Here is an 18,107-nt window from a genome sequence, read left to right on the forward strand (position 1 = left end):
ATGCATAGATTCAGTATCCCCATAACTTTAACAATCCATATTCATGATAAAAACAAACAAAAATAGTCCATGATATATAGTATATAAAATGGTAACATACAGTTACAGTTGCCCCAATAGAAAATTAAAAATCACTTTTTATGGGAGTAGTCAAAATAGCTACTTTCAGCTACTTTCCAAAGTCCAAGAGAAGTGGATGGAGAGAGATGTGCAACTCTCCATTTACACCATCATTATCGACAAAGAAGCAGGTCCCAGAGGTGAGTCCCGTGCCTATAGATTTCTACCCATGACACTGGCTGACCTGTTAGATGTGCGCTTGGCAGCTGAAGGCATCTGTGTTGGTCCCACGTTCATTTGTGCCCACAGAAAAATGATGTTTTAATATATGCAAATGAGCCTCTGGGAGCAACGGGGGCGTTACTGTTACACCTACAGACTCAGCTCTCTATGCAACTGCTGCTCTCCCCTCTCCGTGATCAAGTTCACATTGCCTGCACACATTTTTGTCTCAGCCTTAGGCCTCTTTCACACTACCATTTTTTTTTTCCGTTTTGCGGTCCGTTTTTTGCGTTCCGTATACGGTCCGTATACGGAACCATTCATTTCAATGGTTCCGCAAAAAAAACGGAATGTGTTCCGTATGCATTCCGTTTCCGTATTTCCGTTTTTCCGTTCCGTTGAAAAGATAGAACATGTCCTACATTTGGCTGCAAATCACGGTCCGTGGCTCCATTCAAGTCAATGGGTCCGCAAAAAAAACGGAACACATACGGAAATGCATCCGTATGTCTTCCGTATCCGTTCCGTTTTTTGCGGAACCATCTATTGAAAATGTTATGCTCAGCCCAATTTTTTCTATGTAATTACTGTATACTGTATATGCCATACGGAAAAACGGAACGGAACGGAACGGAACGGAAACGGAACCACAACGGAAGCAAAAAAACGGAACAACGGATCCGTGAAAAACGGAACGCAAAACACTGAATTCAACATACTGTAGTGTGAAAGAGGCCTTAAATAGCATTTAAAAAGTGTCATGCTTGTCAAGCATTTTATATATTTTTTTTTAATTTTGTACATGAGTTTTACCTGGTGTTTTGGAAGTGCAATAGAGAAGATTATGGAGAAAAAGCCCAGAGCATACTGCATTTTGCTGAAAAACGCCACTCACCCTAAAAGCACTATGACAATGGAGCCTGTTCACTATTCTGCTATAGACTTTAAAGTTGATAGACACCTTTTGCACAGAAAAAAAACCTATTTTTAAATGTGTTAGTGATTACCTTGAGTAAAAGAAAGTTGCAGGCTTCAGTCTTCATTCCTTCAATCATTTTCAGACCATCTGATAATCAGTTTACAACCTTCTCCTAGGTTCAGACATTTCTCATGTGGTCATGTCCCTCCCAGTAATACAAGCTGGATCTGTGTGTCTAGGATGCTGCTGCCTTCCCCCTGCATACTGCCTTGTGTGCGCTTTCCACCCTTAATACAGTCTGTGTGTTGGATCATACATCTTCAGCATGGATCATACATTCATACATTCTTCAGCATGCTATTTTATGTATGCATATATGTAAGGCAGAAATTTTATGTCATATATGTGCCCTATGAACAGCAGTCAGCCCTGAGGTTCAGTGACATATGACATAACACAGAGGCATTATTATTCATATATTCCACCACCTTGGGATCACCTCATTCATTGCAGGGTGGTACGCAGACAGAAGAGGGCACTTTATACCTCAGTCGTATATGGATTGTTTGGAAGCAGCTCAGTTCTGCCCCCCTTATACTTTCTTTTTTGACTTTTTGGACAGGAAGTGACTACGTATAAAGTGAGTCAGTTTTTCTTCAGACAGGACTATGGCAGCCAACGTCACAGACAGACAGAGAGCTCCAACTAGGACGTGTGCCAGACGGGATGGCAAGCCCATGTCACAGCATAAGGTTACCTGTCAAAAGAGGAATTTTCACGGATTAAAGCCAGAAGCAACATAAAACTTCTCATAGGTGAGAGCTGGTCCAAACTTACCAGGCAAAAGCTTAGAAACTGCAATATTCATTCTTAAAGGGCATCTGTCAGCAGATTTGTACCTATGACACTGGCTGACCCATTGCATGTGCACTTGGCAGCTTAAGGCATCTGTGTTGGTCCCATGTTCATATGTGCCCGCATTACTTAAAAAGATGATGTTTTATATATGCAAATGGGTCTCTTGGTGCAATGAAGGCGTTGCCATTACACCTAAAGGCTTTGCTCTCTATGGAACAGCTGTGCCCTCTGCACTCTGATAGGGCCAAGCAGGTATGATTACGCTTTTAGTGTAGATGCAAAACTGCAAAACAGATGCCTTCAGCTGCCAAACACACATGCAACAGGTCGGCCAGGTTTAGATCTACAAATCTGCTGAATGATGCCTTTTAAAGGGGTTCTCTGGCTTTTTAGGAAATCAGCCCTTTCTTCTGTCCTGTGAAAGACAGAAAGCTTAAAATTACTTACCCCTCCACCAGCTCACATAGGCTGCGGGCTCTTGACCGGATGTGTGCCCTTGTCTTACGGATCAGCTGCATTTACTATCATGCAGCTGAACAGTAAGAGAAGCGTACACATCTGGTCAAGACCCAAGCGGAAGAGCCGGTAACTTGTGCGACTGCAGCGGAGACGGCAGCGTTGGGGGCACGATGGAGTGATAAGTAATTACTAAACTTTCTTCCTACACGGCTGATTTCCTAAAAAGCCTGGTGAAACCCTTTAAAATATATCTCTGAAGATTATGTATACCATGTATAAAATGCTTGGTATAAGTGAAATACTTATCTGAATAATGTACTTTTTGAGCTTTGCTAGTTTGCTTCTTATATTCCATATTAAGCAAGCTTTTACAATGCTGCAGTAGAATACTGGCTTAAAGGGGTTGTCCAGGAATAAAAGAAAGGGCCTGCTTCTTTTTAGTGGCCCGCCAGTCCGCGAGTTGCGTCTGGTATTGAGGGCCAGGTCCGATCACTTGATTGGGGATGAGATGCAATACCAGACACAACATACATACAGATGTAGCGCAATATATAAACGAACCGCAGACCCTGTTTTTTTTTTGCATGGACAACCCCTTTAAGCCTCTGTGTTTGGCGTGCATGTTTGAACTACAGTATGTCACTGAACATATGTAACTATCTGTGCGTACAGGTGAATACATTTACTGCATATGTCTGCCAAGGACTCCCATTGAAACTACAATGTATGCTGTGGGTGGTTGTCCTTTAGGGGACCAGGTTGTATTGAATAGTGAAGCTGACCAAAAGATATGGGCAAGTGGTTTTACAGGGAGAACTTCCGGATGTATCCACCTGTCGTAAAGAAAAAAAGTACATAAAAAACCCATTATATGGGCAGTTCCTTCTGGAAGGCAACATGTTCTCTGGGCAAGCAAGTCTTCCTTTTCAGTAGGAACATGGGCAGGAAGCACAAGAGAGGCCGACTGGACGGCTGCTGAATCTGGACGAGATCTTACGTTTGCTTGCTAGAAGGATCCAACATGCTGCGTGTCCTAGCATATGACCACTCCACATTGTTGAAAAGTCAAATTTATCTATACAGGGCATGTATATGGCTGGGTAATTAATAAAACTAATTTGATTAATTTGCCCTTTTTTGTGTTTAAAAAAAAATTGTCAAATCAAATTTTTATGTTCCGAGAGGGGCATCAGTGCAGCCTGTGTAGAGTCTGTTCAGTCCCTGGTGCCCATGCCCGTAGTCCTGGTGAGGACGGCAGGGACTAAACAGACCCCCATACAGTCTGCACTGATACACCGAGCCGGATCCTAGAGTGAACTCAGCACTAACTGAAGCCGGGCTCTCTCTGTAACAGCTGGGATCAGAGATAATTCCCATCCTGGCCACTTAACCTCCCAGATGCCATGGTTAATAGTGACCACAGCGTCTAGGCCAGTGTTTTTCAACCTTTTTTGTGCAAAGGCACACTTTTTTCATGAAAAAAATCACGAGGCACACCACCATTAGAAAATGTAAAAAAAAATTAAACTCTGTGCCTATATTGACTATATATAAAGTAATTCTCTTGAATAGGAATCAAATAAACACAAAGAAAGTATTTTATAATTGTATCAGAAAAGGAAAAATAATGGAGGGCACTCAAATGGCTGGGTATATAGATAGTTGTAATTACAACTATATTAGCGATTTATTGGATAGATGTATAATCACATAAGATGCTGGATCTGTCGATTTCAGGCAGATTTGAGGTATATATAAATAACAAGTAGTTTTATTTAACTCACTAAAAATAGTCTTTTGGACTATATGTTGACCTGCTTGTACAGGTGATCAGTCTGTACAGAGGTATTCCTTAAAAATAAAATAAAATAAAATAAAATTGTGCACATTAAAACTGCTGGTGTTGTCAGTATTTTTGTTCAGTTCCAGAGTTAAGTCTCTACGGCCGTATATACTGAGAAAGAGTCTTACCCCGTCAGTAGCAAGTCTCCGGGGAGATTCTGTGTGTGTAGTGTCCCAATAAGCAGGCGATGGTCCGGTCCTGGATGGCGTTGGTGCGCACGTGGTATGATGCTCCCTCGGCGTCTCTCTCCGCTGCGGCGTCCTGGATCCCTGCTTCCGCTTCCTGTGCCTCACGTGATTCGGGGGGTGGTCTCTCACGTGATCGGAGAATCGACTTTGTTGTTCCGGTCGGCTCCGTGTGTATATAGTAAAATCCTTATGTAGGTTATCGGCTAGGAACTTTCTTTATACAGTCTTCTCAACTGACTCCGATATTCTAAGCCCGTATACTGTCTCTACCAAACGCGTTTCGGTGCTCACTTGCACCTTCATCAGTGGTGGACAGTATTGTTGGTCTCCCTCCTATTTATAAGGGAGGGGTCATTGGAATATGGTGGTAGCTGGTAAAATGTGGGCTGGATTCAATCCATATCTTTCGTGTATATGTATATATATCTATATAATATAGAGACTTATAATAAATGTCTGATTATTCAAGTCAGAGTGATAATGTTGCGACAGATATAGAATAATAAGAAATAGTAAAAATAGTAGAAAATGATGAAAATAGGAAGATAAAAATTATAAAATTGTCAACACTAAAATCGGCAATAAAGTGTACTTCATAATAGGGATTGATAGTGAATAATAATAAATAATTTATAGTGAAAATAATGATATTGTTAATCAGCAGAGGAAATGTATATTCAATGTGGTATCTCAGAATTCTTTATTTGAGTATCTCAAAATTTTCGGATTTATTATCACAGAATTTTTATCAATTTTAATATCACAGAATTTTTATATCTCAGGATTTTCATATCTCAAAATGTCTATATCTCAGGATTCTCGTATTTCAGAATTTGTATCTCAGAATTTTTGTATATCTCAGAGTTTTTATATCTCAGAGTTTTCATATTTCAAGGTTTCTATATCTCTGATTTTTTCACAATTTTTTCTAAATTTTTTATATAAATTTTTCTTCTCAATTTATTTTGTCTTTGACCTGTTCAAAAATCATAATTATATAATATTGATGTGTATGTAAGTGGGGAGGAGGGCCCGACGGGGAGAGACCGTCGAGATGCTGGTAAACAGCCTGATCTCGACTGTCCTTCCCCGGGGGGCACACCCCCCTATAGAAATCCGAACAGTTCTAACTCTGCATTCAAGCCGGCAGGAATGATGGTCTCAAACTCAAAGATCTTCCGGGATTCAGCCCTCGACATATTTGATATATGGTTACCCCCCCTCCACGGTTTCTGAATTTTTTCTAAGGCTATATAAATTAAGCCTGAGGGATCTTGGTTGTGATTATGCCACAACCAAGATTGACCTCAGATCTGTTCAAAGAACTTGAAAACTGTTACATCGTCAACTAAAACAGAAATGGGAGATCAAATCCCTAACCGATTATCTAGGGAGAGATATAATCCCGAAAGGTCTCTTAATAACTAAGGAATTAGCTAATGACCTATACAGCGACGATTTTAATATAGAATGGCAGACGTTCTTTAAGAATCAATCTAAAATACTAATACAAATGATTATACAAAGACGGATGAAAATACTGGAAGAAATTATGAGAGATATCATAAATCTTAAAGAAATAATTATTATATTGCCTAAAAATGATGATTACACTAAATGGCAAGAAAGGATATGTAGGAGTTTAGATGATTTGGAAAGGGATATAATAAAGAGAAAATCAAAGAAATTTAAATATAATAAAGATGATACAACAACAATAAAAAATACATACACTAGAGAGAAAACACCAATCGATCAACCGGACACTAGAGATAGAAATACACAGGAGAATAGAACACATAACCAATATAACATACCAACAACAAATCGATATGAAGCTTTATCTACCCCTAATTTTTTAGATCACACCCCACCACATCACAGAATAAGAACGCGACAATCACCTCCACAGTCTCAATACAGGAGACAAGAACATTTTCGTCACCAACAGCACGATTACAACTTACGACAGAGACACAACAATTATCAACAGAATGTAGATCACTACCCTCAAATGCGACAGAATCACGAACAAAGATACACGAAAGATTATCACAGGAAACGATCACCACCGAGAACACGATCTTACAAAGACACAAGAAGACACGAAGGGGACGCAGACAATATAAAAGACAGAGAATACAGGACACATGTATAGAACAGACTACAATTGTCAACCTCAGTCAGATAAATCTTTCTGACGCACAAACAAAACTGCTAAACAAAGGAATTAAATTTTCTCCTACAACTAATTTAGACAAATTCTCCACATTTATAGGCATAGAGAAGTTTGTTAGGAAATTATGCCTAAAAAGATATTACATGAAGAACCCTATGATTCAGACCAACATAGAGTCCAAATATGAACATACAAATCTGAAGTTAAAATCAAAGAAATTTCCTAGGCAAGAAGTCAGCCATGAAATCGCGGCATTTAGAAAGAACATGGAATCAGAGATTAGGAGAATAAACAATAAACCGACATATAATAATCTAACAAGATCTGAGATAAATGCCATTAAAGAACTACAAGCCACCAATAATATTATAATCAGACCAGCTGATAAGGGTGGGGCAATTGTTGTATTAGATACATCAGCATATCATTCAGAATGTCAGAAACAACTATTAGATACTAACACATATAAGAAATTAAAGTCTGATCCAACACATACTTTTTACAATGACTTGGTAAAATATTGCAATAAAGGTCACGTCAATGGCATACTACTAGAACAGGAATATAAATTTATTATCAATACCCCAAAACGGATACCAATTTTTTATTATTTACCAAAAATTCACAAAGACCCAATAACACCACCAGGCAGACCCATAATATCAGGAATAGGTTCCATAACATCTAACCTTTCACAATATTTAGACAAACTACTTCAACCCGCAGTCAAAAAGATTCCTTCATATATAAAGGACACAACGGATATCATTCAAACACTTGAACAATTGGAATTTCGAGAACATTGGCATCTAGGTACTATGGACGTGAGTTCATTATACACCGTCATAGACCATGAACAAGGTCTAGAAGCCCTCAAACACCAATTAGGAATCACCAAGACATTACAAACAGATCAGATAGAATATATAATGGAAGGAGTTAAACACATTTTAACACATAACTATTTTTATTATGAGTCCGATTTTTTCATTCAGGAGAGGGGTACAGCCATGGGCACCAGATTTGCCCCCAGCTACGCTAATCTATTCATGGCACATTGGGAACATGAGGCTATCACACCTCAGCTGGGGACAAGTCTGGTGCTCTGGCGTCGATATATCGACGATATTATTTTTATTTGGAAGGATACTGAGGAACATCTTAATGAATTTTTAACCCAAATTAATCAGAATAATAGGAATTTGAAATTTACCACAAAAATAAGTAATTCGGAAATTGAATTCCTCGATTTAAAGATCCAAATTAAAGACACTAAACTTTTATGTAGTACATATCATAAACCGGTGATGAAAAATGGATATATTTTATACACGAGTTGTCATCTTCCCCGTTGGCTATTTAATATTCCAACAAGCCAATTCAGAAGATTAAAGAGGAACTGTACTCTAGATGAAGAATTCGAAAGAGAAGCGATAAACCTAAAAGAACAATTCTTAACTAAACAATATCCAGTAGAAACTATAGATTCGGCCCTAACTAAAGTCCGGAATATGGAAAGAAAATCCTTTTTCGACAACAAAAAGAAACAAGAAACATTAGAGGACAAAATACGGATAATTCTTCCTTTCCATGGACAATACAAGAAAATTAATACCTTAATACGTAAACATTGGCACCACTTACAAAAAGACAAAATTATAGGTCCTTCCCTCCCAAATTATCCTCTAATTTCCTATACTAAAGCACCTAATTTAGGTCTGATGATTGCCCCCACTATAAAAAAACTAAAAAAAAGTACCAGCTCAAACTGGCTGAATCTAAAAGGTTTTTATAGATGCGGAAGTTGCAACAATTGCAAATTAACACAATTCCCCAAAAAAACCCTACAGGTCCAGTCTAGACAGAACTCTTTCAGCCACACAATCAAAGACAGCCTGTCTTGTAACTCCATGGACGTTATTTACATTCTGGAATGTCCGTGCCATAGACAATACGTGGGCCGTACGAAAAGACTATTTAAGAAAAGAATAGCCGAACATATTGGCAATATAAAAAAGGGTTATGAGAACCACACAGTGTCTCAACACTTTAAAACACATCACAACCAAGATCCCTCAGGCTTAATTTATATAGCCTTAGAAAAAATTCAGAAACCGTGGAGGGGGGGTAACCATATATCAAATATGTCGAGGGCTGAATCCCGGAAGATCTTTGAGTTTGAGACCATCATTCCTGCCGGCTTGAATGCAGAGTTAGAACTGTTCGGATTTCTATAGGGGGGTGTGCCCCCCGGGGAAGGACAGTCGAGATCAGGCTGTTTACCAGCATCTCGACGGTCTCTCCCCGTCGGGCCCTCCTCCCCACTTACATACACATCAATATTATATAATTATGATTTTTGAACAGGTCAAAGACAAAATAAATTGAGAAGAAAAATTTATATAAAAAATTTAGAAAAAATTGTGAAAAAATCAGAGATATAGAAACCTTGAAATATGAAAACTCTGAGATATAAAAACTCTGAGATATACAAAAATTCTGAGATACAAATTCTGAAATACGAGAATCCTGAGATATAGACATTTTGAGATATGAAAATCCTGAGATATAAAAATTCTGTGATATTAAAATTGATAAAAATTCTGTGATAATAAATCCGAAAATTTTGAGATACTCAAATAAAGAATTCTGAGATACCACATTGAATATACATTTCCTCTGCTGATTAACAATATCATTATTTTCACTATAAATTATTTATTATTATTCACTATCAATCCCTATTATGAAGTACACTTTATTGCCGATTTTAGTGTTGACAATTTTATAATTTTTATCTTCCTATTTTCATCATTTTCTACTATTTTTACTATTTCTTATTATTCTATATCTGTCGCAACATTATCACTCTGACTTGAATAATCAGACATTTATTATAAGTCTCTATATTATATAGATATATATACATATACACGAAAGATATGGATTGAATCCAGCCCACATTTTACCAGCTACCACCATATTCCAATGACCCCTCCCTTATAAATAGGAGGGAGACCAACAATACTGTCCACCACTGATGAAGGTGCAAGTGAGCACCGAAACGCGTTTGGTAGAGACAGTATACGGGCTTAGAATATCGGAGTCAGTTGAGAAGACTGTATAAAGAAAGTTCCTAGCCGATAACCTACATAAGGATTTTACTATATACACACGGAGCCGACCGGAACAACAAAGTCGATTCTCCGATCACGTGAGAGACCACCCCCCGAATCACGTGAGGCACAGGAAGCGGAAGCAGGGATCCAGGACGCCGCAGCGGAGAGAGACGCCGAGGGAGCATCATACCACGTGCGCACCAACGCCATCCAGGACCGGACCATCGCCTGCTTATTGGGACACTACACACACAGAATCTCCCCGGAGACTTGCTACTGACGGGGTAAGACTCTTTCTCAGTATATACGGCCGTAGAGACTTAACTCTGGAACTGAACAAAAATACTGACAACACCAGCAGTTTTAATGTGCACAATTTTATTTTATTTTATTTTTAAGGAATACCTCTGTACAGACTGATCACCTGTACAAGCAGGTCAACATATAGTCCAAAAGACTATTTTTAGTGAGTTAAATAAAACTACTTGTTATTTATATATACCTCAAATCTGCCTGAAATCGACAGATCCAGCATCTTATGTGATTATACATCTATCCAATAAATCGCTAATATAGTTGTAATTACAACTATCTATATACCCAGCCATTTGAGTGCCCTCCATTATTTTTCCTTTTCTGATACATATATATAACTGGCAATAGGTACTGCCATTTGGAGAGAGCACCAACCCGTGTATTGTGGACAGTCGAGCCTCTGTGACCTTTTATCTATTTTATAATTGTTCATATTTCTGTTTACTTAGTGCGAAACCTGGGCCTGTTTGGCTGAACACAAAGCTGATATTCTGGCAGGAATCGAAGAAAGACACACACGTAGCTCTTCGGCAACAGCTCTCCGTCTCTCTCTGTCTTTAGTTTTTATAGCAGTCAGGCTTGAAAAGCTCATCTCACACAGATATGTCGTGGAAAATTTCAAAATAGCTTTGTTTGCCAGAACGGGGAACTCCTTGGCAGTAGCCAACCAAAAACCGTCCAAAGGGAGATCAGCAAATCTTAGCTTGAAACCACGATTTTGTCTCAGTTCAGTTAGTTCCTCCTGCTCCTGTAAAGTCATGTCCTTTCCACCAACTGATGCCGAGCTATAAGGGTCCCTAACCCAGTCAAGGCATTCAGTGGAGACTGAAGAGAAATAAAATGACATCTTCTCCTCGAGAGTTTTTAAATGTTTAACTATTATCTCACACAGGGCAGCAGTGTGAACACCTTGCCATTGCTTGGCGAGTGTGAACATTTCAAGATTGCCACATGTTGAACGGAATCCATTTATTTTATCTGTACTTGTAAGCAGGTTTTCATTTTGGCCTTGCATTCGTGTGTTCAGTTCATTCAGATGATGAAAAATATCTGCCAGGTATGCCAGCCTGGCACACCACTCATCACTTGCAAGCAGCTTTGCGTAATCGGACCTCTCATTTGTCAGAAACACTTTACGTTCCTCCCGCAGCTCATACACACGAACCGAGACCTTGCCACGCGACAACCACCGGACCTCCGTATGAAACAGCAACGTTTTATGCTTCGCTCCCATCTCCTCACACAAAGCTGCAAATATGCGACTTTTCACGGGTCGTGACTTTACAAAGTTTACCATGCGCACAACATCATCCAACACAGGAACTAGGTCTGCTGGTAAAGTCTTGGCTACAATGGCCTCACGGTGTAAAAAACAATGCGTAACAATCACATCTGGATTCCTTTCCTTCACTCTGCTTACAAAGCCTTTGGTGCGCCCGACCATGGCTGCAGCTCCATCGGTGCAGACACTTGTGCAGTTTTCCCACTAAAGTCCTCCTTGTTCAAGGTATTCTGATGTGACCCGAAAAATTTCTTCTCCTGTTGTTTTTTCTGGCAATGCCTTGCAAAAAAAGAAGTTTTCTCTAATTGCATCACCATCCACAAAACTCACATTGGCCAAGAGTTGAGCATGTCCACTGATATCAGTAGACTCGTCAAGTTGCAATGCAAATTTCTCACTGATATGGATCTTTTCCAAAACCATACTTTCGATGTCTGCAGACATGTCATTAATACGTCTGGAAATTGTGTTGTCTGAGAGAGGGACTTTGGCTATTTCCTTAGCTGCTCCAGGTCTGAGCATCTCCTCTACAATAGCTTTGCAGGCGGGAAGTATTAATGTCTCTGCCACAGTGTGCGACTTAGCTATAAGTTCAGCAACTTGATAGCTAGCTTTAAGAGCTCTTTCATTTACCTTTGTGGGTTTTCTCATAAAAGTTGCCTGTTTCTCCGTGTTTTCAGGCAGGCGAGCAAAATAGTCTGCATTCTCGTTTTGAAGCGAAGGGTGTTTCGTTTGGAGATGGCGTTTAAGTTTACTTGGGACCATAGCACTGTTAGATAGCTTTTCACCACACACCAAGCACAGTGGAGTTGGTTTCTTTGCATCTCCGGTGAAAGTAAATCCAAATGAAATATAGCTTTCACTATATTGCCTTGTGCCAGAGAATTTTCTTGAGCTAACCGTCTTTTCTTTCTTTTGATCCCCACTCATACTTGGGCTCTCATCTGGCTCCGAATTTTGTTCAGGGTCCAGTTCTTTCCTTTTCAAAAACGTGTCCATCACTGTGCAGTATCTGCTCCTGCCTCACTGTCACTCAGTACTTACTGCGCATGTCTCCTCCAGATAGCCGCTGTCCGTCACACTCAGCGCTCTTCTGCGCATGTCTCCTCCAGATCCATCTCAGCGCTCATCTGCGCATGTCCCCTCCAGATCCATCACTCAGCGCTCTTCTGCGCTGCGTCCGCGATGTCGTCCTCCAGATCCATCGGCGCTCTTCTGCGCATCGGCGATCTACTGCGCATGTCTCCTCCTGTCAGTGTAACAGGACAGTGACACCGGAGCTATTTATAGTCCGTAACATGCAGTAATTCGGCTTCAGCTCACAAAGACCAATTATTAGATGAAATTGGATTATTTTCCACGGCACACCAGACAATATCCCACGGCACACCAGACAATATCTCATGGCACACTAGTGTGCCGCGGCACAGTGGTTGAAAAACACTGGTCTAGGCAGTTAGACAGAGAGAGCACTGCAGCCTCTTCGTACAGCTGATCGACAGGGGTCATGAAAATAGGACCCCTACCAATCTCATATTGATGACCTATCCGGATGATAGACCATCAATATGTAAGTTTTCCCCACCAATATCATATTGATAACTTATCCGGGGATAAGCCATCAGTATGTAAATCCTGGAAAACCCCTTTAAGAAGGTATGAGGGTGAGAAGGCTGCCCAGGTATGGTCACTATTGCTACCATGTGTAAAACAGCCTGAGGATAGTCATGTAACAGGTGTATGAACTGGCTGAGGCGTATGGCGTGGAATCGTCTGGTCTTGTGTTGTGACTGTGTGATGTGAGTGGTCAAAGGGACATATGGCTTTATTGTACTGTGCTATGTTTTCTGGTGTTGTGCACTGTAAATGTAGATGTTTGGTTAGAAAAAGCGAAAAAAAATAAAGCCTATACATTTTTTATCAAATACAATCAATTAAAAGAACAACTACATTGTGAGAGTCCATGATGTCTGTGTGCTCATGCTTTGACCTCTGTATTATATCAGCTCAAGTGGAAGAAAACATCCGCATTACAATACATCATATAGCAAACAATAAAAATACCTGTTGCTTACCTCTGAATACCCGGTCACTGCAGCGCTAACTGCAAGCGCACATATTACTGCTGGGCTTGGCGTAAGCCCAGAAAGTGGTCGGTAGGGGCTTCCCGTGTAATACTTCCAGATGTAATGTAGACTGTGAGCGATCCGCAAGCCCATATTAAAACAGTTTGCGAAGATGAATCCAACACTGCCGAGCCAAGTTGTCATGTAGTAGGAAAGGCATAGGAAACTTAACGAGAGACCCAACATGATGTAGTTAAACCTGATAAGGAGGAGGGGGGTGAAAAAGAAACAAAAATTTAGTACGTGCAGTATCTATATCCTTAAAGGGGTTGTCTCCCTTCAGCAAATGTAGAGAAAGTTAATACAAGGCACTTACTAATGTATTGTTATTATCCATATTGCCTCCTTTGCTGGCTGGATTCATTTCTCCATCACATTATACAAGGCTACTATCCAGGGGCTACGACCACCCTGCAATCCAGCACGCTATAGGAAAAGGCACCGGCCTATGCGCACTCCCATGGTCCCGGCCACCAGAGAGGCCAGCGCTGTTTCCTAGGGTGTGCAAGAACGACCACCCTTTTCTGGATCGAAGGGTGGTCTCAACCCCTGGATAGGAGCAGTGTATAATGTGATGGAAAAATGAATCCAGCCAGCAAAGGAAGCAATATGGACAATCACAATACATTAGCAAGTGCCCTGTATTAACTTTTTCTACATGATAAATGCCATTTGCTGAAATTAGACAACCCCTTTTAAATGTAGCAATTGTAACAATCGCCTTGAGTAAACTGCGCTTGAATATGCCATCTTCGGAGAACGTTATATCAGTATGAAGAGGCTGCGGCCACTTCTGTAGGAGAAACCAATAAGCCTCCTAGACGGCAACCAAGTACGGCTCTCCAGAACGTCTTATCCCACTACCTACTAGGAAAAACGTGTCCTAGACGGTAAAGTACTTGGTATGGAACAGTATAAACATGGTTAAAAGGGTTGTGCCATGAAACACATTCAACAATTTTAAAACCAGCACCTGGATCTGAATACTTTAGTAATTTCATGTAAAAAATTTTGGGGGTATAGCCACTGATGTATTCCATAAAATGTATCTGTATAGCGCCACCTGCTGTTTGTTCTTTTCTTTATTTCTTGTCCACCTCACTGAGCTGGTTGCACACACTCAGTTTAAATCTTAACTGTCACCAGCCATATCTGCTGTTAGAGGCTGTGACAGATACAGGGAAAGAGCTACAGCAGAAAGGACACGTCCCCTGAGAAAGGGCACAACCCCTGAGCTGCCGGCCTGAAATAAATCTAGCAGAAGACTTGGAGCAATGAAAGGGAAGATCTCTGGGCCCATATGAAGTATAGGGCTGGTTCTAAGTTTGTTAGAAAGAGGTTGTCATATACTATGTCCAATTTCCATTTTTTTATATGAATCCTGGCATAGCTGTACTATGTTTGCCTAAGGCCTGCGTCTGGTATGGCACCTTAAATGGGAATGACCGCAATACTATACGCAGCCCATGGACAGGTGCGGTGCTGCTTCTAGAAAGAAAAAAGCAGCTTCTTATCTAATCATGACAACCTCTGTACATCTTCTAAAACTAATACAGATAGAGAACACTGATGAAAGATATGGCAGAAGTATGAAATAAGGTTTATTACTTGTAGACGAGAGATGAATCTGCTGTAAGAAAGAATATTTGTGTTAGGAAAGTCAATTTCCTTCACCTATTCATCATAGTTATATCATATCTTCTGACTTATTCTGAACTAGTTCATGGGACTGATACTTTTCATTGCTGTACAAAATTTGCCCTCAGTGTAGGTAATAATAGCAGTAAAATTGCATTAAAGGGGTGGTCCCACAAAAAAATATTCTACAGTTTTCAAACCAGCACCTGGATCTGAATACTTTTATAACTGTAAAAACACAAAATGCAATCGCACTCTGCAACCAGCACTCTGCCCTGTCTCTTATGCTGGATGTTGAATAAGGCATTGGTGTACATTTTGGCCAAAGCGTAATAATCCACTCACCACGTCAAGGTCGCCTTCATGAGTGGTCCCTAACACTAGTTCCTACCTTTTATGGGCCATGACAGCCACATAAAGTCCAGGGAGCGCAGGTACAGCATGCACGCCAAGCACACTCTGCTTTTAACCCCGTCCGGTGCCATTACAGCTTTCATCGGATCCAGGGATGCAAGTACTCACATGCATGCTGAGCCCACTTTATACTTCTCCTGGAGCCTAATGGCTACTGGTAGGTGCTGTATAAGCAGACTCAGTTTTATACTGACTTTAAAACCAGCCTCCAGGGGGCAAATTAACTGGACAGGTGTGCTTGACTGCTTGGAGATTGCCACGCCTCCAATACGTACTACAAAGAGAAAAATATGGAAAATTTCAGCCCGCACAACCCCTAGCAGGTGCAGATTGCTATGGCGAAAGGCGACCTTGACGTGGTGAGTGGCTTATTACGCTTTGGCCAAAATGTACACCAATGCCTTATTCAACATCCAGCATAAAGGCAGGGCAGAGTGCTGGTTGCAGTGTGCGATTGCATTTTGTGTTTTTACATTTATATCTCTATTTCGCCATAGCAATCTGCACCTGCTAGGGGTTGTGCGGGCTGAAATTTTCCATACTTTTATAACTGTATGTATTTAAAAAATTTAGTGTAGACACTAAGTTATTCCATCAAATATATCTGTATAGCGCCACCTGCTGTTTGGTTGTTTTTTTCTTATTTCTTTGACCTGCTCACTGAGAAGGCCGCACATGCTCAGTCTTATCCTTCAACTGTCTCCTGAGCTGTGATAGGGAGAACTGAGACACGCCCCCTGAGCTGTGATAGGGAGAACTGAGACACGCCCCCTGAGCTGTGATAGGGAGAACTGAGACACGCCCCCTGAGCTGTGATAGGGAGAACTGAGACACGCCCCCTGAGCTGTGATAGGGAGAACTGAGACATGCCTCCTGAGCTGTGATAGGGAGAGCTGAGACACGCCCCCTTAGCTCCATCAGAGAAGACACTCCCCTTGAGCTGGCAGCTTGATATAAATCTAGCAGAGCAATGAATGGGGAGATCTCTGGATCCATGTGAGGTACAGGGCTGGTTCTAGCTTTGTTAGAAAGAGATTGTCATGTGTTATATGATGTCAGATTTTTTACATTAGTCATGAGATAATCCCTTTAATAGCATTGTCAGCAAAGTGTTTGCTTGCAACTATAGGTGTGGTGCCTGCACAAAGGCCCATGGGGGAAGATTTATCATCTCTACTCCGTGTACCATAACAGTGGCTTTAAAAAGTCACATGCTGTATGTTTGCGACTTTTTAAATGTGACTTAAAAAAAAAAAAAAAAATCGCAAGTGCCTTTTTTACGCCTTAACATTTTTCTAAAAGGGGTCTTGGCAAGTGTGGGAAAGGGGCCTGGCCAGCAGCCAAAACAAATTTAGGCTACTTTCACACTCACGTTATGTGCGAATCCGTCATGGACCGATCCGTTCAGATAATGCAGCCGTCTGCAGACGTTCAGAACGGATCTATTTGTATTATGTCTTCTATAGCCAAGACGGATCCATCTTGAACACCATTGAAAGTCAATGGATGACAGATCCGTTTTATATTGTGCCAGATTGTTTCAGTGAAAACGGATCCATCCCCATTAACTTACATTATGTGTCAGGACGGAATCCGTTTGGCTCAGTTTCATCAGACGGACACCAAAACGCGTCCGTCTCCAAAGCGGATTGGAGACTGAACTGATGCATTCTGAGCAGATCCTTTTCCATTCAGAATGCATTAAGCGCAAAACTGATCCGTTTTGGAGCGCTTGTGAGAGCCCTAAACGGATCTCACAAACGGAAAGCCAAAACGCGAGTGTGAAAGTAGACTTCTCTTCATCTATGCCAGTTTCCTGTTTATTCGCATGGACTGCAGGAGAACGTGCCTAATTTATGACCTGGCTCGCACCTTGTCATAAATGTGGTGCATCCTCTGGCGGTGCACAGGATATCAAGACCGATGCAGACAGCGCCTGTCTTGATAAGTCTCCTCCATGGTGTCCTTGGGGCTGGATTCTTTGGAGCCAGACACTCTGGATTCCAGGGTATGATGCCTTTGTATAGCACTATCTCCCCTGGGACCAATAAAGCCACTGCTGTAATAACCTAGAAATACTATCATCAAAGGGGTATTCCCATCTCAGCCATTCACAGCTGCGATAGTAATACCCACCACATGCAGTGGTTGGAGGTGGTCAGGATTAGGACCCATTCATTTCAAGGGGGTCCCAAAAAACGCAGACATCACACCATGTACTGTCCGCATCTGTATGTGTGTTCCGCCTCCCCCTCCAAAAAAATAAAATAAAAATATAGAACATATCCTATTCTTGTCCATTTGCGGACAGAAATAAAAATGAACAGAGCACGACATGTAGAACGGGAAAATGCGGAGCACACATGACCGGTATCCAAGCTGCGAATTGCGGACCACAAAATGGATACAGCCGTGTGCATGGTGCCTCATAGGAACAGCCAAGTGCGCTGTGCTATGTTGTAACTCCCATACAAGTGAAAAGAAC

At 41.0% G+C, this 18,107-nt stretch overlaps 1 protein-coding gene across 1 annotated transcript in view; it reads right to left on the reverse strand.

Annotated features, from left to right (window-relative positions):
* Positions 1-899: 899 nt before the first annotated feature.
* Positions 900-18,107, reverse strand: part of RFT1 (RFT1 homolog) — a 38,421-nt gene continuing 21,213 nt past the window's right edge. Inside the window, exons 12-13 of the mRNA XM_044301432.1 lie at positions 13,520-13,769; positions 900-1,958 (exon numbers count right to left, since the gene is read on the reverse strand). Coding sequence (XP_044157367.1) covers positions 1,794-1,958; positions 13,520-13,769 — 415 coding nt within the window. The 3' untranslated portion in view covers positions 900-1,793. The remainder of the gene's footprint in view (positions 1,959-13,519; positions 13,770-18,107) is intronic.

Source organism: Bufo gargarizans, chromosome 7, assembly GCF_014858855.1.
Source record: "Bufo gargarizans isolate SCDJY-AF-19 chromosome 7, ASM1485885v1, whole genome shotgun sequence".
NCBI classification, from domain to species: domain Eukaryota; kingdom Metazoa; phylum Chordata; class Amphibia; order Anura; family Bufonidae; genus Bufo; species Bufo gargarizans.